The sequence below is a fragment of the Sprattus sprattus genome (genome assembly GCF_963457725.1).
Source record: "Sprattus sprattus genome assembly, chromosome: 18".
Classification (NCBI taxonomy): Eukaryota; Metazoa; Chordata; class Actinopteri; order Clupeiformes; family Clupeidae; genus Sprattus; species Sprattus sprattus.
In genome coordinates, this window is record NC_137916.1 from 11,044,999 (window position 1) to 11,068,152 (window position 23,154).

The following is a 23,154-nucleotide window of genomic DNA, read 5'->3' on the forward strand; positions in this document are numbered from 1 at the left end:
ACACATTGTGATGTTGCTTCTCCACACAACACGCCTGTCCAGAGGTTAATTTCTCAGCGTGACCAGGACTCCTCCTTTGAGCTAATGACCAGTAGGATGTTTACAAAATGAGTTGCAATATATTTACCAATTCCCAAGTGTTGCATTGCTTATTGCACATTTGCATACAGGCTCCAGGTTACCATTAATCCAGACAGTAGTGAATGAGGACTGAACGAATGATGAGAAGTTGAGACCACGAGGCACAGCCTCCCCCTCACATTGACAGTTGTCCCATATAAATCTCCTCTGCCATATATTGTGTAAAACAAACAATTCTGGTTTGCTATTGACTGCAGATATGGCACCAGTGAGCAGTAGTCAGCAGCTGATATCCCTCCAGTCCAGCTCCATTCTCCCATCAACTCCCCCAGAACTTCTAGCCAAACTGACACTCAGCAAAGGTACGCTATACCCTGGGCTCATCACTCAGTATAGCACAATAAATGTTAAACAGTAGGGTCATTTTCTCAATTCAGTACCTTCATTAAAATGTGTTTACCAAGGATGTGCCATTTACAGTTGGTCTGTAGAAGTTTAAAATCAGCATGAATGAGGGCAGGTACTCAACCACGATTATGAGGGGCCTTCACATCGAAGTATATTCAATTCACATCCCAGAGGTGTGGAAACTAGAACTCAACCCTTTAGTGATATTAAATTGGGCTGGGCTGTTAAATGGTATTGAGTCAGTAGCACAAAGCACATCCACCCTATTTACCACTGCATTGAGTTGATATAATAGCTTTAAGTACAAGGGCTTAATAAGGTTTTGAAACACACATTTATCCTCAGGACAGAGACTTCCTCCAAGATCAGCAGTTCTTCCAGGACTTAATGAAGGCAGCACCATACAATTCATCATTTCAGACGACACCAAACATTTTGTACATCCTTTTCATTTATTTTATAAGTGCAAACAAATTGAATTTGTACACGTTGTGCTGTTGTATCTCCACACGTCCACACCTGTCCAGAGGCTCACTTAGTGTGACCAGGACTCCTCCTTTGAGCTAATGACCTGTAGGACATTAACAGAATTAGTTCAAATTCAATTTCCCAAGTGCAAGTTGCATTGCTTATTGCACATTTGCACACAAGCTTCAGGTTACCATTAATCCACACAGTGGTTCAGACAGGGATAACAATCTTCATCATAAACTTGTGACAACTACCAAATTATTGTACCTTTATATTAAGATTAACGGTATCTTACCTCATGGTCACCATCAAGTTATTCCTGGCCTAATGGTTTCACCTGAGAAGAAAAAGCTCAATTTAGAAATGTATTCAAAACAGCCTTTCCATTATTCCCCTAATGTGGCTAAGAGCCTTACAAATGTTTACCACACGTTAACGTGTAAGCTGTTTCACGCAATTCAATTAAGGAACTTTTGTGCGTGGATCAATACACATTTCATACAAATCCCACACTAACGCTTCAGTAGTGAGAGCTGGTTATTTGACTTTCAGGAGAGAATGAGGATAAGTTGAGAACACGAGGCACAGCCTCCCCCATCAACTTGGCCACAGCACCTCTTTGCACAGGTACTCCCTCTCCCTGTTTTCACGAACACAGAGTTGTGCCATCCACTAACCCCATTTAAATCTTCTATGCCATATGTTCTATGTTAAAATATCAATTCTGGTTTGGCACTGACTGCAGATTTGACACTAGTGGGTAATAGTCACACAGGCTTCAGGTTACCATAAATCCACACAGTGGTTCAGACAGGGATAACAATCTTCATCATAAGCTTGTGACACTACCAAATTCTTGTACACCACATTAAGATTAACAGGATCTTACCTTAGGGTGGCTAGCCAAGTTATTCCTGGATTAACCTGAGAAGAAAAGAACCATTTAGAATTTGATTCAAACAGCCTTGACATTATTTCCCTAATCTGGCTAAATAGTTCAGAACGGTTTAGCACACGGTCATTTTAAAGTTTAAACAGTTTCACATCAATAATATTTGTGCAAAACCCAGATTACAACACTGGAGTTGTTCTGTCGAAACAGCTACATCTAAGTAAATTGATCACATACATGAGCTGTTTGACTATTTTTCAGGAGTGAATGAGGAGAGCAGTTGAGAACACAAGGCACAGCCTCCCCAATCAACTTGGCCACAGCACCTCTAATCGGGTACTCCCCCGCCCTGCTTACTAACACTTGAGTTGTGCCATCCATTCACCCCATTTTAATCATCTAAGCCATATGCTTTATGTAAAATTATCAACTCTGGTTTGACACAGATGGTTTTGCACCAGTGGACAAGTCACACAAGCTTCAGGTTACCATTAATCCACACAGTGGTTCAGACAGGGATAACAATCTTCATCATAAGCTTGTGACGCCAACCACCAAATTCTTGTACCCCCATATTGAGATTAACAGGATCTTACCTAAGGGTGGCCATTCAAGTTATTCCTGGTTTATTAGTGTTTCACCTGAGAAGGAAAAAAATACCAATTAAGAATTGTATTCAAACAGATCTCATTAGTTCCCTGATGTGGCTTAAAAGTTTCTCAGAACCGTTTACAATCGTCAGTTATCGCATCGGACGGCTTTTCCTATGTAACGATTTCATCAGAGAAACCATAGAAAGGGTGTTTGCATTTCTCCAGAAATACTGACTTAATTTGTACCATTTTCCACCAGTGGACAATAGTCACAGGTTTTAAATTACCATTAAGCCACAGTGGTTAAGACCGGGTCAACCATCATCCTAAACTTAACATAGACTACCAAAATATTTTACCATAATAAGAGTTACAGGACCTTACCTAAGGGTGGGCCATCAAATCCTGGCCAGTTAATCCTGACTTGATTTTACCTAGAAGGGGGGGGAAAGCACCATTTAGAATAATGTTCAGCCTTACCATCAGTTCCCCAATGTTGTTAAAATGTTTCTCAGAACAGTTTACAATCGTCAGTTATCGCATCAGACGGCTTTTCCTATGTAAGGATTTCATCAGAGAAACCACAGAAAGGTGTTTGCATGTTACTTGCATTTCTCGAGAAATACTCACTTAATGTATTGCGGAGTGAGGCCTCAAATAGTCGGCCTCACTTTCCCCAATCAAGATGACTTGGATGTCAAGCTCTGTGGCCTGGTCTTCCATTCGCAAATTCGTGCCATCACATGCCATGCCTGAACAAGTTAAGACAGGCGCCAAGTCTCCTATAAAAAGAACGGCAATAATCAATGTAACAGAAACATTAATAATTTTAAACATTGACCATTGCACATGTAGCTAATGGGATTTAGAAGACCTCCAACTGTATGGTGACCGGCCAATCACAACCACGTGTTTCATTAGATCATGCTAGCTAACGTTAGCGGTCACATCTCAGACCGTTTTAAAGCACATATGATAACGTTAGGCAAACTGAAATCAGAACATTAACTGAAATGTTTACATAGGCAAGAATCATGCACAGAACACTTAATAAGTATTGTTCACAGAGCCAGTAAACCATCAAGGTCTTGCGAACATAGTGGCTAACGTCTGCTAACGTTAGTCCATTTAACGTTAGTGTAGTATCAAACCATAAAACAAAACCACTTTTTTTGCATAAACTTACCGTCAAGGTGGTTCCGAAGCACTGACCGTCCAAACATCTAGACCACACATAGCAATGGAAGTAGCTGGCATCGTCGCCAGTTCAAGCCCCCGTCCACACCACTGAGGAAGGGAGAAGGGGAGAAAGGAATGAAGAAACGTTGCTCACAGAGATTTATAGTAGTGATGACGTAAACTAGCCACGTGATTGAGTTTGACCAGTGATATAAAACATCCTACATAAGACATTTAGTCATTTTGCATACGCTTTTATCCAAAGCGACGTACAAAGGAGAGAACATACAAGCTACAAGCAAGAGACCTAGTGTTACAATAAATACTATTTTACATAAGAAATAAAATAAAGTGCAGGAATGTAACTACTGTAAGTGTGAGTTAAGTACTAGTTAGAGGAGATAGCATTAGAGGAAGGATAAGGAGAGGTAATAAAAGGAAGAGGATGGGAGAGGAAGTGCAAGTCAGGAAAGGAGGTGCTCTGAAGCATAGACATGTATAGGCCTATATATATAGGCCTGTATATAGCCTATACATGTCTATGCTCTGAAGAGTTGGGTCTTCAAGAGCTTCTTAAAGGTAGAGAGGGACGCCCCTGCTCTGGTAGTGTTAGGCAGCTCGTTCCACCAAATGTGCCACTTTTACAACAACAGCAAGTGATGTAGGCTAGATTTAGGTTGATAAACTTGTGCATATTTCTACAATGTTATTGCCTTTATGATACTTAGGCCCAGGGACGTGCACAGGAGAGGGCTAAGGTTTCTCGGGCAACTGCCCGTTTGCCCTCCTTAACTGAAGTTGCCCCTCCGAAGGAAATATATAGCCTATATTTGCGATGACAGGGGCGTGGCAGCGGCGGTAACTGAGAGTTTAAAATGATATTGGCACAATTTGCGATCAGATGACGGGGGCGTGGCAGTGGCTGTGACAAAAAGATAATGTGTTGCCCCTTTTTGCTCTGCCCTTCAAAATTCCTGTGCACGTCCCTGCTTAGGCCTAACATACTCAACACCAGCATAAGCAAGAACAAGCTTTAAGTCCTGTGCTGTAAATATGTGTAGGCCTACAAGTATGGGCCAGGTCAGATATCAGTTTTTTTAATTGTAGGTGGGCAATTTACATTTTTTTTATTTATCCACCAAGCCAAGGATAAGTGGCCTATGATTTGAGCTCCTAAAAAAAAAAATCAGACAGATGGCACAGAACTGTTTGTCTATGCTGTTCCGCCTTTTCGTCACTAGGGAGAGATCTTTCAGCTGGGAGAACAGCTGGGTGAGAGAAAGTCCTGCAGCCGCAGTCTGCAGCACCATCCGCGCGCCGGTCTGCGGAGCGCGTCGCTATACTCGGGACGGGATGGACAGAGACAAAACCGAGCCGGATCCATCCCATCACCGCAACGGGATCGTGGGATTACTTTACGGAGAGTTCATAGACATTATTAATGGAAAAGTTAGGTGTTCAGTTAGTTTGGCAGACCATGCCCTAACAGTTCAGAAGATCACTTCGTCACCTGGACAGGGCAAGGTGGTTTTCGACTTGAATGACTGTGTCGGTTGCCGTGCATTCAAAGGAGAAGACAATGCAGACACCGGGGCTTACTTTTCAGCGTATTTTTATCCTTTCAAGAGAAAATGGTTGAGTTTCGGAATGGCCCGACAGAGGTTAGAGCAATGCTTTCGGGTTGCGCTCGCTCAGGACCCACGCGCAAACCTCGAGGAGGCTGAACGGTGGGCTCGTGCTATTAGGGATGCTTCGTTTCGTCCCTTACCTCGGACCGATGGTGAGAAACACTGTCTAAAATGTTTATTTTATTTTACTTGAATTTTGACCTTTGCTGTAAACTTATCGTCGTAAGGTTTACCGGAGTGATAGCCTACATAATGACACTAAAGATAATTGAGCTTACTCTGTTTGGTTGTCTCGAGGAGGATTTCGCATTGGCTAGACTTCTTCCTTGATATTTAAACCAGTGCCTGGTTTTCTGCCCCCACTCATAGGCAATCACTTAGCCTATAGAAGCATAATGAAGGCTTTAAAGTCCTACGGAATCAGGTGAAGGCTAACCAAAAAGCTTCTTCTCAAAAGTACGACACCGTAGAAGACTGCAGTCATTAAGGTTTTCAATCATAGGCAAGGTCAAATAAGACCACTGCACTGTAAACCTGAACAAGTTCAGAGTACTTAAAATGTTTGATGTAACCGATTACGTAATACAATTTGAGTAGGCCTACATATAGGCTATATTTTTTAAGTGAACTTAACTTAAAAATTATATATCGGCTATACTGATTTTTTTTTTTTTTAATCATTTTCATAATTTTTGAGTTCTCTGAACTCATTATTCCAAAATCGTAAAGGATTTTAACTCGTCGGATATTTGTGTTTCTCTGGGTCTTTCACAAACTAGTTATTACGCCCTTACAAGTTTTTGAAAGGGTATCTTCCTTACGTTCCAACTTCTTGCGCAAGCTCTTATGTAGAGAGAACTGTCATTGGTCGACCGCCTTCCCAGTGTTGCCATTGCATTTACATCTGTGATTTAGCAGACACTTTTATCCAAAGCGATTTACAAGGAATTTTGCATTTATAGATCAGGAGCAGTTTAGGAGTTCACACTTATACATTTGGTATAGGAGCAGTTGGGAATCGACCTAGCAACCTTCCAACCTCTGGATAGGCTACTAAACGACTCCTATACCTTAAGTCATGCTGTCTCCGTCTCTCATCACAAGAGCTTTGCAATGGTGTTGTCAACGACGTTGATAACATCAGATGCTAAAACAAATTGAGTTATCAGGCAATGTTTACTCAAAAAAATACATTCCAATACAATTAAAACGTCTTCACTTGCTCAGAAAACTAATACATTTTAAGTTGGGTCAACTAAATACCAGGTTTTAAGTACTGAATACATAATGTTAATGAGTTAGTAGAACTGTCTGGGTTTACAGTGTGGGTCCTGCTGAGTACCCAAAAACTCACTTAAGAATGTAGCCTTCTCAAATATAGACACACAGTTTCCAGATACTTCGTATAGGCAGTAGCCTACTGTAAGTTCTCCCGCCTGAATTTTCTTTTCCCACTGTGCTATTGTGAACCCTCGCTGATATATAGCCTATTTATGGGGTTGGCTGGGTATTGAACATTACGTTGTTTGACTACGGGCTACAAAACACAGAGCTCCAAAGCACCCACTTATGAATTCGCTGAACTACTTGGGTCATATGACTTTCTGTCATGTCAGCATTTTGTGTCTTTTGAGGTGTAGTATCAGCGCAGTCATTATCAAAATAAAGCTCAACTTTGTCCTGGGATCTTCAGTATGTTTCCTATAAGAATCTGAAAACTGCGTATAGGTTCGACACAGGGGTTCCAAAATCCGTGCCCTATTTGCAATCCAGAACCAGTCAGATATTGGATGTGACAGTGTGTCACCTGGAATGATGTGGCTGGACATGAGGACTGGTGTTGACGGATGAATGACACTGAACTAAACCATCCCCCTCTGCTGTGTCCAAGAACTCCTGTGGGCTGTCAGACTGACAGAGGGAGTTTGTGACTTATCATCCTCCCTGGTCAGGCTCAACCTTGCCAAAGAGGGTCAGAGGAGGCTTAAGTACACTACCACACATCAATATTCTGGTGATACACGGATTGAAGTAGATTAAACCTGAAATCGAGGATATGATTTGCGGCAGAATATTATGTTGTCCTTGTGGAATATGGGAAGTAACTCTGAGAAGAAGCCTCAGCAGGTTTTTTTTTTAAGTATTGAACTGTTCCTGTCAGATTTCTCACTGCCTTTTAAAGCCTGGAAAAGCAAATGATTGTATGAATATCTCTCACTGACTAAGAAATACCTTTTCATTTCCAACATGCCTCAGATGTGCTGCAATGATATGATTAATTTATAACACGCACAATCCTGGGGCAGCCAATAATAACACATAAGAAAAAACACAGGCGCTGGCCAACTCATCAAAGCACATGGTTCAGTAGTGGACACCAATTATTTTCAAACCAGGGGCCTCTTCACACTCAAGTCTAAGCTCAGTTTTAATTAGTGAATTTGCATCCTTGCTTGTTCAGGACTGTGGTTCAGAAGCCTTACCAAGCTACTGTACATACCTTATGGCAAGAATAGCGACAGAATTTGAGGATTTGTAAGAAGTATTTTGTTGGTACAGTTAATAAGTCATTGCTCATCAATAAGAGTGCAGATTCAACATATACAACAACTCTGATGCACCCTTAAGAGAAGGGTGCCATGGTCTGACTGTGATGAACCCTAAAGAGAAGGGTGCCATGGTCTGACTGTGATGCACCCTAAAGAGAAGGGTGCCTTGGTCTGACTGTGATGCACCCTAAAGAGAAGGGTGCCTTGGTCTGACTGTGATGCACCCTAAAGAGAAGGGTGCCATGGTCTGACTGTGATGCACCCTAAAGAGAAGACTGCCATGGTCTGACTGTGATGCACCCTAAAGAGAAGGGTGCCATGGTCTGACTGTGATGCACCCTAAAGAGAAGGGTGCCTTGGTCTGACTGTGATGCACCCTAAAGAGAAGGGTGCCATTGGCATAACCAGGCAGCATGAATTTCTGGTCTTGTGAACGTTCAGTGCTCAGTTAGGGCTGTGAATTCATTTTAGGTGATTCCATTAAAGTGAGCAAAAATGGGTTTTGTGAAGTAATTTAAATGGTTGGCAATGGCTGTCTGTTTCATTTTAGATAAGGGCCTGTGAGAGGGAACATTTGTGCATGTCAGAGTTGAAGTGAATTAGTTTTCACGTCAGGGCACTCTGAAGGGAGTTTTCGTGAAAGGATGTTTTAATAGATGGCTTTGGAGAACAGGGATTTTCTAATATTATAATATAAAACCAAAGATGCAAAATCTTAAAGGATTAAAGGGCAGTGAATAGTGTTCACTGAAGACTGTCTGTTGTTACTGGAATAATTCAATGATATTAAAGTCTTCTGTGCATCATTTCCATGGATGTGTGTAGCCCTCTACACAACAACACACATTTATAGAATGGTACGACACAAATTAATATGTGAAACAAAATAACTGAAATCTTTGTGTTCATGCAACTTTTTTCATCCACAAAAATGTCACATTCTTATATCTTTTTCTACATCCCAGTTCAATTTTCCTGTGACAGAGCATGGACTTTTCTGTGTTTTTCTTGCCTGGGTTGGGCCTTTAAATAAGTTATCATTTCCTTGGATAGGGTGTACGTGTACCACAGATCCCTTAACAGTTTTTTTTTTAAAGACTCAGTAGGATAACAGACATTGCAGAACACCAACGTAGAGAAAGTACATCTGCGTGTAAAACAGAGAATATGCTGCATAGTGTGTAGCTTTGACGTCACATCACACAGTCATATACAGTATGTGTTTGGTGGGTTTGTTTGTGTGTGCATAAGCATTAAATAAAAGGGAGACAGATGTGGTTAGATAAACAAGATTAAAATTAAATAATCATAATTCCCTTCACACACTAGCCTCCAGTAGTCTTCATTCAGCCCAGTGCATCATGGGCCATGAAAAGGCTGCAGACCATCCAATCCCTCAACTTAGTCTTGCCTTGCGATGGTGTGCAGTTCTGATGCTGCAGTCACTTTCTGCAACGGACACAGAAGCCCCAGCAATGTTCTGTACACAGCCCTGCCCTCTGACCCTAAACTCCATGCCCAGAGGGGCCTTCCTCCCTCCTTGTCTGCCCAGGACAGCAGCAGTCTGATGGGCTGTCAGAGCTCGCTGCTCTGGCACGATAGCACTGCTGTGGTAGGGTGGCCTCCACCTCCAACCTCAGGGCCGCGGCTCGTTGGCGGAGATGACAGATCTGCACATGACGCATTGCTCATGCGGATGTGAATGCCACCCGAGGCCAAGGCAGGCTAGAGAAACCTGCACGGGGAGCTCACCGCTCTGGGGAATGTTTCATGTGGTCGCAGTAGCGAATGCCTTCTTTTCCTGTGTGAAGGAGAATACACAGTATCTCTGTTGTCTGAAACTAGTGGGTTGTGTTATTTGTTACTCATACAATTCTTGAACTGCATAAGAAATGTGTTAGCTTTAACGCAAATTATGATATACAATGCAATTTGTATATTCATTTCAAGGTATTTTAAATATATATACCCACACATATTGTTTAATTTTACACACACACGTAAACGTATTTCACATAACATCTCACATTTGGTTTATTCTTTAAAGAGCACTTTGGCTACACATTATGTCATTCTGGAGTGTGCTCATTCAGTGTAAGCACACAGCCACACACCGACTAGCAGACTAGCAGACAGAACGGCGAATAATAGTACAATGGAGAGCACGTGAAATAGCTGGAGACATAACCCACGGCCGAGTCTCTGTGAATGTGACTCAGAGCACGGGCACCAAACCATGAATTATTGAGTCCAAACCAGAATCTGCTCCGGCTTTGAAATGCAGGTCATCAGTGGCTCACAGTAACAGCTCGCAGCTCACACTGGCATATTAACAGATTACATATGAAAGATTAACTTGACACCAATACCGTTCAGATGCACTTGCGAGTCACTGAAGGGAGAAAAAGCAATTATTTGGGGCAATTAAGTCCTTTCCTTTGCCAGCCTGAAGGGAGGAAGATTGTGGGTGATGAAACAAAGGACTATCAGAGCCCCGTGAGTGAACTTGGTACATGCCTAATGTAAAATTCACATGTCATTTAGTGCTCTGTTCCCATGCCAACTGAACAGCTGTGAGTGGAGGAAGCTCAGTGGCATCCGGAAACTCAAGGTTTCAGAAACCGACAGAAGGGGATATTTCACCTTCTCAGCCTTCTGTGTCCATTTCGCAATGGTAAATGTAATCCAGATTCACACGTGTAAAATCATCATTTCACCCTCTGCAGACCTAAAGCAATCAGTGATGTCATATGGAACAGATGTGAGGCTGTAGGCCCACCAGCTGGAGTCGTTGAGACCGAGAGTTTGTCTGAGGAGGATAAATGGGAATATGTGAGAAAGTGAAGGCTATGTTAGCAGTCTTGTTTACAGCAGCTAATGGATGTCAAGTGCTAGGGGCAATGCAGCGACATGGAAGGGCCCTCCCAAGAGTCCAATTAGCTGAGCGGGGTCAAGCATCGCTGATCTCAGTCAGCTCCCATTCACTGCGGTGGCCCTGTCGCCATCCTCATTCAAGCATGCTTTAAGGAGACATTTGGCAGAGACCTGAAGCTGGCCTAAGGGGTATGATAAGTCTCATCCAATGCACTTTTTGCTTTTTTCTTCCGAGGAGAATCTTTCAGTAACAAACTTCAACCTGCAACCAGCCCCTTAAAACTCTCCGAATGCCATCAACCCCATGCCTCTCATACCTGAGTAAGTGGATCAGCTTGCAGCTTTAACAGCTTGCCTAGTTGCAATGGGTTTGCCTGTGGGGTTGAGGACTTCAGCTGTAGTTTAGCAAACGTTGAAGCAGAGCCGCAACTTTCTGTGTGTGATGTGGAACAAGTCAAGCTTGCCTTACCTGTCTCACACTCCACAGCATCTTTACATGCCTCCTGGAAAACAGGTAGAGCAGAACTGAGGAGATTTCATGACTTACACAAAGCCTGGAACGCTTGTGTGAAATTGCACAAGGCCTGGAATGCTTGTGTAAAGTTCAGAGTCATTCCAAGCACCATCTGCCAGCATGTGGAGCACTGCCGCTGGCTGTGGTGATGTGTTTGTTTACGCTATCATTTAAATGGTGTTACTCAGTGATTACAGTTCTGCATGCACTGTGGGATGATGCTTGGAGTATGTTCTTAGGCAAGGGCCTCACTGCCATGTGACAACTCAAGCTGTATGAGAGCCAGGTGGGGCTCTACTGAATGAGTTATAATGGGATCTTCACTGATACTGTCTATTCCTGTCTTCTATTCCTTCTCTCTGTCTCTCCCCCTCTTTTTACATTTCATTCTTGACTTGCACCCATTGCGAGTTTATCTTGGTCTTACTCTCCGTCTCCCTTTCTCTGCCTCTCTCTCTCCCCCTCTCTGTGTCTCTGTCAGGTGTGGAGTACAGTGAGTTGCGTCGGCCTTGCCGGATCATGGTGCTGCTGAACCCCAACAGCGGGAGGGGCCAGGCGCTGTCCCTCTTCTCGACCCACATCCAGCGCATGCTCACAGAGGCTGATGCCGTCCCCACACTGGTCATCACCGGTCAGTCCCTGCCTCGCCCACTCACACCCACGCCCACAATCACCCCACACACCCCCGCCCCACTTCACCTGACACTCACACTGACATCGACCAACCCACAGCAGCCCCCCACACCCTCACCCAGACCCACACCCACACCCACACCCACACCCACACCCAGACCCACACCCACACCCACAACCACAACCACATCAACCCACCTTCAGCTTGTGCCTCTACTTGCTCTCACATCCCTCACCCACACCCACTCAAGACCACTCTTGTACTGTTAAACTTGAGTGTTATACTGATATAGTGAGTATTAGTATAGTGAGAGTTCTGGAGAGGGGCCCCTCAGACCCTTCTCTATACACACTTCAAGTATCAGTCAGCTCCCACTTTGACTAGTCCTGCCTCTACCACACACATGTCCAGGTCCATATCCTCACACAAATATTTACACACCCAGCCAGATTCAGTCAGGCCTGCAGCTCTGATTCACTATCAAATGTTGTCACACAGTCGTCGGCACACACATACCAGCAACTACACTCCTTCCACTCCTTCTAGCTCCACTCCTTCCCACATACCTGCCATCTCTCACAGCCTGTCCACACTCAAGTAGTGAGTCAGTGGATGTAGATAGAGTTTTACACTTACAATACACCCTCAGGCACACACTCAACTGTAAACACTGCCCTCACCCTCACCTTCACTGTCACCACCATTGCTCTGAAGCCCATTGTGTGCCCTGGCCATATTGACACACGCTGGTCTGTGATACGCCAGTGCGTTCTACACCAACATACAAAACGATAGTCACTGGGCATGTAACTCCAGTTATACGAGTATGTGCTCCACCCTCTAGCAGCTCCACTACTTCCGATCCCCTTGGTGCACTGCAACCCAGTCAAGAATGTGTATATCCCACCCCCTCCAGGGCAGGGATAGCCTACTTTAGGCCCACAGCTTTAGAGGTCTCAGTCCATACTCGTATAACTGGAGTTACCTGCCCAGTAACTCTCGTTATAATTTCTATGGGCTTTGCCTTCTAACAGCGGAGCTAGATGAGTCAATGCCTAGCTGCGTCCCAACAATGTTCCAGAGGGGATAACTTCGGCCTCTTGTCTGCGGCAACACCTATCCTGGCCTTAGACAGGGAACCAGTCATCATGTCCCTGAGACCATAACGAAAGGGGATGGCGATGACCACGGAGCGACAGAACAGATGTTATTAACAGAGGCATCCACTGATGCTGCCATTCCCCTCGCCGAGTGCTCATGCAATCCTTCACTGCGTATGCGACACAACCAATGTGATAACTGCTGTAGCAAAACCGTGTTGCGCCATCATGTTTCTAGAGTAGCCCAGAGGGAACAAACCAAAACACTGGCTCTAGAGCGGGACTTTTCCGTTGTTTTTGGCGTTTGGCGCCCACTAAAGGTTCAGTTGGTTACATTTCCGTAACCTCACCACCAGATACCACTCAATCCTACACACTGTACCTTTAAGGGCTGCCCGTACACAGGAGGTGCCCAGATTTTCCCAATCCACCAATGGAAGAGGCCATGGATCTGCTATTGCGAGGCGAACCACATCTGGAGAACAATCAGAGTTCTGGGGATCTGGTGCTTTCAATATCATTGTCCTTACTGGAAGCGGAGGGATCAACAGAATCGGAGGGAATGTTGTATGTTTATCAGAGACGCTACGCACACAGACGGAAACTCACATCCCCGCACACCGTCATCGACGGCGACTAGAGTTCTTCCACACTGTCAAGGGAACTTGAAGCTGCTTCTCATCCCGCCGCCCGGGCTTAGGTGCTGGGTAGTCACTAGTGGTGCGCTGTAAAGGCTGTATGCCATCATCCTCCTCCTGACAGCCGAGGCACAAGTCTTCCCACCAGTGGGCCTCACCAGAACAAACTGAGTTTCAGGTCGTTTCTTTGCCACACTCCTATCAATCTGCTCCTGAATGGCTACCTCCAACAGATGGCCAAACAAGGAGGATGGACACAGGGGAGTGTTGAGCAGCGGTGCCTTCTGATGGTCCTTCAGCGGCGTCTGACTGACCCACCCCCCGCACGCCGTGGCTGCCTGTGCTGCTCTCAGTAGAGCACCGAGTCTGAGTGTGCCCTCGCAAGATGCTCCCTCTTCTCGGCGGACGTCCAAAAGAGACCATTACCAGTCAGACCCACAATGTTCAGTGCTGTAGCAGCCTGAGCGCTTCCCACGAACATGTTATCCATTAGTTTTGACTCCTGCTAAAACGTGCTCCTGTAATGGTCGGCAATGCAGGGCAATAAATGAGCGGCTGGAAGGGAAGCCTTCGCAGGGGCTTTTCAAGAGCTCTGTGCAAATTTCTGGAACATAGGAAACTGGTAGGCAGACGGTATTGGGGAGCAAGCTCTGGAGTAGGCGCATAATTCCAGTGGCTTGTCTGGGTCTATTGTTGCCAGTAGGGTAGACTCAGGCAGCTTCACTTTGGAGAATATCGCAGCCAGTTCCAGGACAGACGAAAAGACGCCCTTCAATTCCGGCGGCTCCCGCCGACAGGACCGCCGAGCTCCAGCACATCGTCCTATGATTCCAGTGCATCGCTGAGCGCCTGCTCCAGCAGCACTTTCGAATCAAAATGCGCCGCCCTCTCTCTCCTGACTAGGAGGGGGTGAGCAGCACACAGCCCTCATTCCGGCTCTGCTCCCAAAGTGGTGCGGGCAGGTGAAGCATTGCCGGTGGAGGTCCTCAAGGATCCATCTAGGGCAAGTATCACATCTTCTTGCCGGTACTACCGGGGTGGTTCGTATGGAACTCCAAGCTTTATTGTTCTTCTCCATTGCCATAACAGCGGAGCTGTTCGAGGGCTCCACCCATACGAAGTATAACCATTGTTTATTGTGCCTCCTGTACTGCATTTACTTGCAATTTCATACTGTGATGCATTTTCTGGCAATATTTAAAATTTAGGCCAGTGTTTTACCCCGGCAAAAAGGGACAGGCTGGCAGAGTCACTGAGTCATGCACGTGAGGTGAAAAGGACTGACAACAACCTGCTGCTACCACCAGCCCTGGAGTGCCTTTCAAAAAATGCTCAAAATGCATTAAGATCCACTGAACTCTAAATGACCCCATGGCTGTACAATTGAAGGCTTGTGGCAGCATGAGAGGGGAGGGGAAAAAAGGGGACGGTAATGCCAGGAAAGCCTTTTCTCTCTAAAAATCAATTGTAATGTACACGTCTTCTCCTCAAGATGCACGCCATACTGACAGGGTTACTGTAACTGTAGTGCCTACTCGGAAAATTGCTTTTCTGCAATCAGAGCTTGTGGCATCCTCTGAGTGTAGTTCAGCTCTATGGAAAAAGGGATGGGTAACATAGAGAAAGAGAGAGAGAGACAGAGAGAGAGATGGAGGGAGTAAATGTGAGAGACTGCCGCTCTCTGCCCATTTATGCGATCCTATAGCAGCATGGGATGGTTAGCAACTGGATGGGAATGAATTAGGACAGTCTAATTACTGATGCTCTACATGGGCTGCACTCTCTCTCTCTCTCTCTCTCTCTCTCTCTCACTCTCTTTCTCTTCCTCTGTGTATCTCTCCCTGTCTCTCTCTCTCTCTCCCTGTCTCTCTCTCTCGCTCTCTCTCTCTTTCTATCCAGGCTGAGATCACAAGGGGTGAGAGAGCTGAATGTGAGTCACACTGTCATAGGAGCAGAGGGTAGTAGTCTTAGCTCATTAGCTTCCTACACCTCTGGTTTCTCCAGAACCTCTCTCACAGACACCTCCACTGTTAGAGCTAGCAAAGTACCACACCTGCTTATTTGTATATGGGTGTGAATGGGTGTGTATGTGTCTGTTGAGTGAATGAGAATGCCTGTGTGTGTCTGTATTTACAGTGTGGCATATGTGAAAGTGTGTGCTTATACTTGTATGCATATAACATAGGATTATGTGACACACATGTGCTTGTGTGCAGGGGTTTGGGCATGAGGATGGCCGTGAGACACACACGTCAGGTGTGTGTGCAGCCTCTGCAGTGATCTCCCCTGCAGTCCTCTGGTCCTCTCATGCTGGAGAGGCAGTGCAGCATGCCACTCGCCCGGGTCGTGTCAGGTCACTTGTGCTCGGCTGATAGTGTGAAAGTCTAAGCCGGCTGCCACTGAGCATCATCCCGGGAGATGATGGCCGCCACAGAAAGAGCAAACTACTGAGCTCCCTCCGCTAAAGACTTAACCCATCGTTGGCTGCCTCCGCTACTGAGCCCCCTCCACTAAAAACTTAACCCATCGCTGATCAAGAATGATCTGGCAGCACTGGCATTACTCAAATGTTGATGTAAATAATATGTTAATGTTGTTCATTCTCATTCACCACAGCCTGGTTGCAGGGTTCATTTTTTTCTAAAGTAATTAGCCGCCCCCGCCATTGAGGTCTTCACCTGATTGGTGAGTCAGCATATGAGACCAGTAGAGGTGAGAGGAAAAGGAGAGTTTAGCGGATGACATGCACAGAGGGCTGTGGATAAAAGAGGGGGAAAAAGAAAGGGAGATTGTAGAGGGGAGACAAAGGAGAGGAGAAAGAGAATATAGGCAACGATGAAAGGAGGAGAGGAGTGACAGAGAGGAGAGGAGTGAAAAGAAGGCAGGAGGGAGATAAAAGCTATGACAGCAATGATCTCCCATCCTCACCAGCAAAGGGCCTGTCAGTAACAGCAGCAGCAGCAGCAGCATCAGCACCAGTGCAGAATGGCCATCCTAACCATCACCCACCTCATACATACCAAGCAGCCTGCACTGAGTCCTCACTACAAACTAAACCACACTCACCTTGTGGAGGGAAGATGACTTGGACAGGGCATGCTGCTCAGGCAAGGCTGCTGGAGCTGTTTCCTCACCCCTATCAGAGAGCCACACATTTATTCCAGTGTTTGTGAGTAAATATTCATGAAGAGATGCAAGACTCGGGGATGGGGGTGGGGCTGCTGATGTGGAGTGTTTATTTAAATTGGAGAAATATTCTGGCGACCTACATTGCTGCTGATTTGTAAAAGTAAACAAAGAGTCTGTGATAAAGAAGGAACCAGCAGTGGCCCTATTCTACTGTTAAATCTGTGCGCACCGTTCTCACATGCGCTCTTATTGTGGTGGAGCAGCATCCAGTAGACTCTCCTTGATGGATGCCTGAATGGCTCTGATGCATTCATGCACATTCTGTCCTCTCCCTCAGAAGGAGTAACATTACAATGAGGCACAGTTTCATCAACATCTCCGGATTTAGCCGGCGTGACAAGAGACACACGTTAAAAAAAGAGTGACGGATAACCAGCCGCCGTTCCAGGCTTTTTATCCCATCAGCGCGTCCGCTGTCGGACGTGGCCAAGGACGCCGGGAGATGAAATTAAATCAGCCGGACTAATTCGATAGGCACTGCTCTCAGTCCGACTCACAAATCAGTCCCAGTGGACGTGCTAAGCTGCTGGCACCTCGGAGGCTCTCTGTGGCTCAGGCCTGATAAGAGGAAATCGAATCCCACGTTTGGCACTAATCACTCTGATCTCACCCGTTAGGGGGTCCTGTGGGGAGGGTTTCTGGGGTTCTTTCCCACCCCATCCTTCCCCATTTCCCCCACTACCCTTCACCCCACAACACCCAGTAGCCTTTTCATCCACATTTAGTTTTAAATGCAGTTTCTCTGTCCTCCTTTTCTCTCATTGTATTTTGTACCCGCTTTCTTACAGACATCGCCCTCTCTCTGTCTCTCTCTCTTGTTCTTATTCTATCTTCTCTGACAGAGCACCAGAACCACGCACGGGAGATAGTGCGAGAAGCTGATTTGTCTCAGTGGGACGCCTTGGTGATTCTGTCAGGAGATGGGCTGCTTTTTGAGGTGTGTGTGTGTGTATACGTGCGTGTGTGTGTGTGTGTGTGTGTGTGTGTGTGTGTGTGTGTGTGTGTGTGTGTGTGTGTGTGTGTGCATGCGGTGTGTGCATGAATGTGGGTGTGTATCAAAAGAAAGTAGCTATTTAATGAGACTGTTGTAGGTAGACAGGATGATGTAACCCTTTGTACATTGGTATGTGTGTGGTGTGTGTGTGTGTGTGGTGTGTGTGTATGTGTGGTGTGTGTGTGTGTGTGTGTGTGTGTGTGTGTGTGTGTGTGTGTGTGTGTGTGTGTGTGTGTGTGTGTGTGTGTGCACTTTTGTTTGAATGGATTTGTTTGCAAAAAAATCCTACATTTTTACTGATGTGCCAGTTTGTGTGTGAAAAATGTCTCCCAAGCACACAGAGAAACATGAGTCCCTCCTGTACCTTCTGACTGTTCCCCTCAGGTGGTGAACGGCCTGATGGAGAGAGAGGACTGGGAGGAGGCCATCCAGACCCCGCTGGGCATCTTACCAGGAGGCTCAGGCAACGCCCTGGCTGCCTCCATCAACCGTTACTCCGGGTGAGGACAGTAATATGCCATCTCTATGCATGGGTCTCCGCCGGGGCCAAACAAATGTGCTCTCAAGACCAGAGACAGGGTAATTTGTCAAAAGACCGGGTACACTTTTAGCACTTGGCAGAGGGGAGGGTGGCGCCCTGGTGAAGGTGACTAGGCACAGAATTGGCTCTTTGCAGCCATCGGAGGAACTCTGAAGTTTTTAATCCCTACTCTTTTCTCGGGTCTTTAAAAGTTGTTCTTCCTGATCTTGGCACAGTTTTTCAGAACAATAGTCGCTGAGATTAGGTGGAGGGGGGGTATTATGATTATAATTATAATTTAAAAAAAAGAGTTCTGAGACTGTCTTACAAGACTTTTCAGCAGAGCATGCATATTCCAAACGGTGTTCAAGAGAAGATGAGGCTTCTTAATCTAATGTTGTTGCCTTCCTCAGTCTGTCATGTTAGCCTGTGCAAAGACAGCACAAAGTCTTAACATTGATGCAAAGTGGCTGTTGTCACAGCCTTCTATTCCAGATATTTCCATTTCTATTTCCACCACTTGCAGCAATGTTAAATTTGTCCTTTTAAAGACTATTTCTCAAATCCCCCCCCCCCCTCACAAACACACTCATTTACCCCTCCATCCAGTTTCACTTCCTGGTTCATAGTCTGAATAAAACACCTTTTTAATCACACCAAATGTGAGTGTCACTCCAGAACATTCCAGTGTCACTTCCTGTCAGTTTGATAATATTCCCCCTGCCCTCCTCCCCTCTGTCCCCTCCTGTCCCAGGGCCCCGGCGCTGCTGGGCGAGGAGCTGCTGGTCAGCTGTGGCTTCCTGCTGTGCAAGGGCCTCGTGTCTCCCCTGGACCTGGTGTCGGTGCACATGGCCTCGGGCCAGCGCTTCTTCTCCTTCCTGTCCCTGGCCTGGGGCTTTGTGGCCGACGTGGACATCGAGAGCGAGCGCTACCGGCAGGTGGGCGCCGCCCGCTTCCTGCTAGGCACGCTGGTGCGTTTAGCCTCACTGCGTGTATACCAGGGCAGGCTGGCCTTCCTGCCTGCCCACGAGGAGGGAACCGTGGAGGATAGAGTGGAAGGAGTGGCAGCCTCGTCATTCACCCGTTCATCCTCTACCAACTCCTCCTTTCATTCTACCTCTCCGCCTGACTCCCTCAGCTCCTCATTCTGCTCAGCCATGTCATGTGGGCCGGTAGCAGACCCCTCCCCAACCCACAGCACCCTTTGCCCTGAAGACTCTGCTCCCGATGACCACACATTGAACACACTCCATAATGCCTCCAACAATGCCATGAAGCTCCTCCAGGCTGGCTCGCAGACCACCTCCCTGGTCAAGGGTCCCCCGGACTCCCTCCTGCCCCCTCTGGATGAGCCAGTGCCCACACACTGGACCCAGGTCACGGAGCAGGGCTTTATACTGGTGCTGGCTATGTACCAGTCCTTCCTGTCCGAGGACCTGCTGGCTGCCCCGGAGGCCAGGAGCGGGGACGGCTGCATCCACCTCTACTACGTGCTGGAGGGGGTCTCCCGCGCCGCCCTGCTGCGCCTCTTCCTGGCCATGGAGAGGGGGACGCACATGGCCTGCGAGTGTCCCCAGCTGGTGTACCGTCAAGTACGGGCACTGAGACTGGAGCCCCTCTCCCCCCAGGGGGCGATCACTGTGGACGGGGAACAGGTGGAGTATGGCTCCATACAGGCCCAGATACATGGGGGACTGGGCAAGCTCATCTCAGGCTGAGGGACGCCCAAGTGGTTGTGGGATAGCTCCATTAGTAGATAGCTTTGAGAGCACTTTACTGCGAAGGCTTCGGTCTTTGTGCTATATACAATATAGAAGTGCCAATGTCTGTTAGACAAATGTCTTTTTTACGGAAGAAAAAGTGGAAAGAATTTCCATTCCCTACCTGTTTTTTATTTTTCGACGCTGGACAAGGACAAGACAGTACTGGTTTGATTTTATATTCCAAAATGTTTAAATGAGGTCCTACAGCTCTTGGCTGGGGTCGCTGTGAAATTATTATTATGGTCATGTGTTGAAGCTCAACTAAGTGTGTGGGCCCTAATTTCATTGATGGGCAACTTGCAACGAGCAAAGCCTGCCGTGCAACCTTAAGCTAATATAAGGACTTGGCAAAATTATTTAGCTAATTTCATATCATGTCCAAGATTCGAAGCCAAATTTGAGTGGGTCAGCGCAATGCTGGGCTGTGTTTGCTCACAGACGTGGGAGTTCCAAAGAGTTCCTTCAAAGCAACTTTTAAATAATTTCATGTCGGGCAGATCTCCCACACAAGGACCTCTGTCTCCTCTAAAGTAAACTGCTCTGTTCACAACAGGAAATTTGTCATTTGCTCGATTGTAGTACAATTACTGACCTCCTTGTGAACGTTAATAAGGTTTGGTCCAATCATTGTGATTGGCTGATAAAGAATGACTCCATTGCCACATCGATTAATTACTTAACTTATTTATGCTTGATTGGGCGAAGGCGGATCACAGTGCTTGTTGTCCAATGAAATTAGGACCCTGTGTGTGTGTGTGCGTGTTAGTGCGTGTGTGTGTGTATGTGCACACACATTTATGTCTGTAAGGTCACAGCAGTAGTGTTTTCTGCATTGAGTTGGCGTGTCAGGAGAGAGCAGAGCACTTTTTGCCATCCTTGGGGAGCACGCCATGGCAGCAGGCGAGTGGGGTTTGGTCCTCACTCCTGTGTGACTACCCACCCACCCACCCCCACACACAGACACACACACACACACACACACACATACTCACTCACTCCCACACACACACACACACACACACACACACACACACCTACCCTCCAGGGTCATGGTGCTGCTGTGTTTCTGGAGGAGCAATGAGATGCAGCCTTCACCACACACTCACAAACCCACACATTATGTGTGCACACACACTACACACACGCCTCCTCTCTCTCGCTCTCTCTCTCTCTCGGTCTCTGTCTGTGCTAAGCTGGCAGGCTTCATTTACTCCCTTCAGTGCATCCATTCAGCCGTCGCCCTCCAAAGGCACAGAGCTGGGAGAACGCCATTCTGTCAGGGCCATAACAGGAGTCAAATGGTGGAAAAAAAGATGTCTAATGCCCTCTAATGCCTAAGTGTGGCATGCAAGATGCAGGCATTTAGACGCACACACACACACACACACACACACACCACTAGTCCTGAATTAGACCTGTGATCCAGAGGGGGTGGTCATTTGGTTGGCTGGGGTCAAGAACACTGAGGCAGAAGATCTGTCATAGGAGGGGGTGGGTTGACAGCTCTGTCGATACATGCAGTTCACACCCATTTCAACTGTCCAGATGCGTAGTATTTCACTGGAGGATTGAGATGGGGCTGTCAGGCATACCCCACCGCACCCTGGAATGATCTGATGCTGATATGGTGATGTGGTGCTAACTTCCTTTAGCATTCCTTTAGCAGAGTACGAGTGTCCTGATCTTCTTAGCTTCCTCCATGTTTCTCATATTGCGAGAAGAAGAGCAATAAAAGGCGAACTCAGAGAACTGTGCATTTAGGTCGAAAAATTCTGGATAGAAATGTTTTTGTTTTAGTGAAAGCTCAGTCTCCAGTAGAAAATGGACTAAAGGGAATAAATGATTTGTCGCTCAAAGGGTAGAGGTTGGTAAAGAAGCACACTTACTGAAGCACAATGCACCGTGCTTCATTGAGCACACGGCTGTCCTGATATAAGTCATTAATGAACCGCCTTATGTGATGGAATGGCTGACGTAGATGTTTGCTTTCCAGAGAGAGCGTGTCAGCATTTTTTCCAGTGGCCTATTACTATCACCAGGTCACGCTCCTTTGACCAGAGAACCCATCAGTATGGACTGCCTTCCAGGTCCTGCGAAAACCATTTCTCACTCACGCTGCTATGTGCTCTGAAAATGCTCAACCATGAGAGTATGCTTTGCAGTGCCAGTGTGCTCTAAGCATCAGAGAACGGATTTTATACATAATCAGACTGCATTAGAGTGCTGTACTGCATATCAACCATCTGCTGTCATCTGTCTAGTCTGATGCCAGTTATTTTTCCACTTCAACTGCCTTGAAAAGGGAAAGAAGCACGAGACTCCAGGTCTTAAGTTCCCATGAATTTCTCTCTCTGACAAACCTGGGATGGTGACAACCCTTAATTGCTTCTGCTGTTCAGCCTGAGCGGACTCTGCCGTCGCACAGCTCTACGCTGTGCTGTAATCCCTCCTATAATCTAATGGGTGAGGTTAAGCCATATGTTCAGGACCATGTACACATTAGGGAAATAAAGCACAATATGATGAAAAGCTATGCAATCCCAGCAGTGCTGTGATTAAATGTCTCTGCCAAGAGAGCGCCACCTTGTGGATCTATGAATGTTATTTATCTTTATCGGTGAAGGGACTTATTTTTGTCAAATCTGTCTACTACTGTTACTCCTCAAAACGAATCAAATGACTACTGTTAATGAGTTGTGTGTTTATTGTGTTTGGGTTTTATTTTTCTGTTTATATTTTTAGTTTATTTTTGTTTTAATAGGATGTCAAAGAGGTGTTCTGAACAAAGTGATTCATGTTTGGTGAATGGCCAGCATTTCTGATTGCTAGCCTGAGGCTTTAGTACTGTTGATTTATTGTCACATACAGTATCATTATGCTGGTGCCCAAGAGATACATACTATATTTTTTCATTTATCAATGACATTTTTTTATTTTCGAATTCTGATATGAGGAAAAATAAAGTTAAAACATAAGTTCAAAATGGCATTGTCTGGTACACAGTGTTTAAAGCCCCACCATCAAATGACAACGTATTAAGGTGCTTTTACATTGCCTTTAATTATAGTGTAGAACTTAGAAATAATAGTAGCAAAATATCACAGCCACTTCTACTACTAGATCTACA

At 46.0% G+C, this 23,154-nt stretch overlaps 1 protein-coding gene and 1 long non-coding RNA gene across 2 annotated transcripts; one reads left to right on the forward strand and one right to left on the reverse strand.

The window, feature by feature from the left end:
* Positions 1-922: 922 nt before the first annotated feature.
* LOC308379613 lies at positions 923-3,750 on the reverse strand. Its single transcript, XR_013968990.1, has 7 exons — positions 3,632-3,750; positions 3,076-3,227; positions 2,830-2,879; positions 2,449-2,493; positions 1,850-1,884; positions 1,256-1,297; positions 923-1,060 (listed from the first exon to the last, which is right to left on the reverse strand). It is a non-coding gene; the product is annotated as an uncharacterized lncRNA (long non-coding RNA).
* A 1,227-nt stretch (positions 3,751-4,977) lies between these two features.
* On the forward strand, positions 4,978-19,982 carry LOC308379085 (sphingosine kinase 1-like; the record flags this gene model as incomplete). Its single annotated transcript, XM_080856141.1, has 5 exons — positions 4,978-5,404; positions 11,671-11,820; positions 17,593-17,687; positions 18,129-18,244; positions 19,019-19,982. The coding sequence occupies 5 exons, from the start codon at positions 4,978-4,980 to the stop codon at positions 19,980-19,982; spliced, it is 1,752 nt and encodes a 583-aa protein (XP_080712267.1).
* Positions 19,983-23,154: the final 3,172 nt, after the last annotated feature.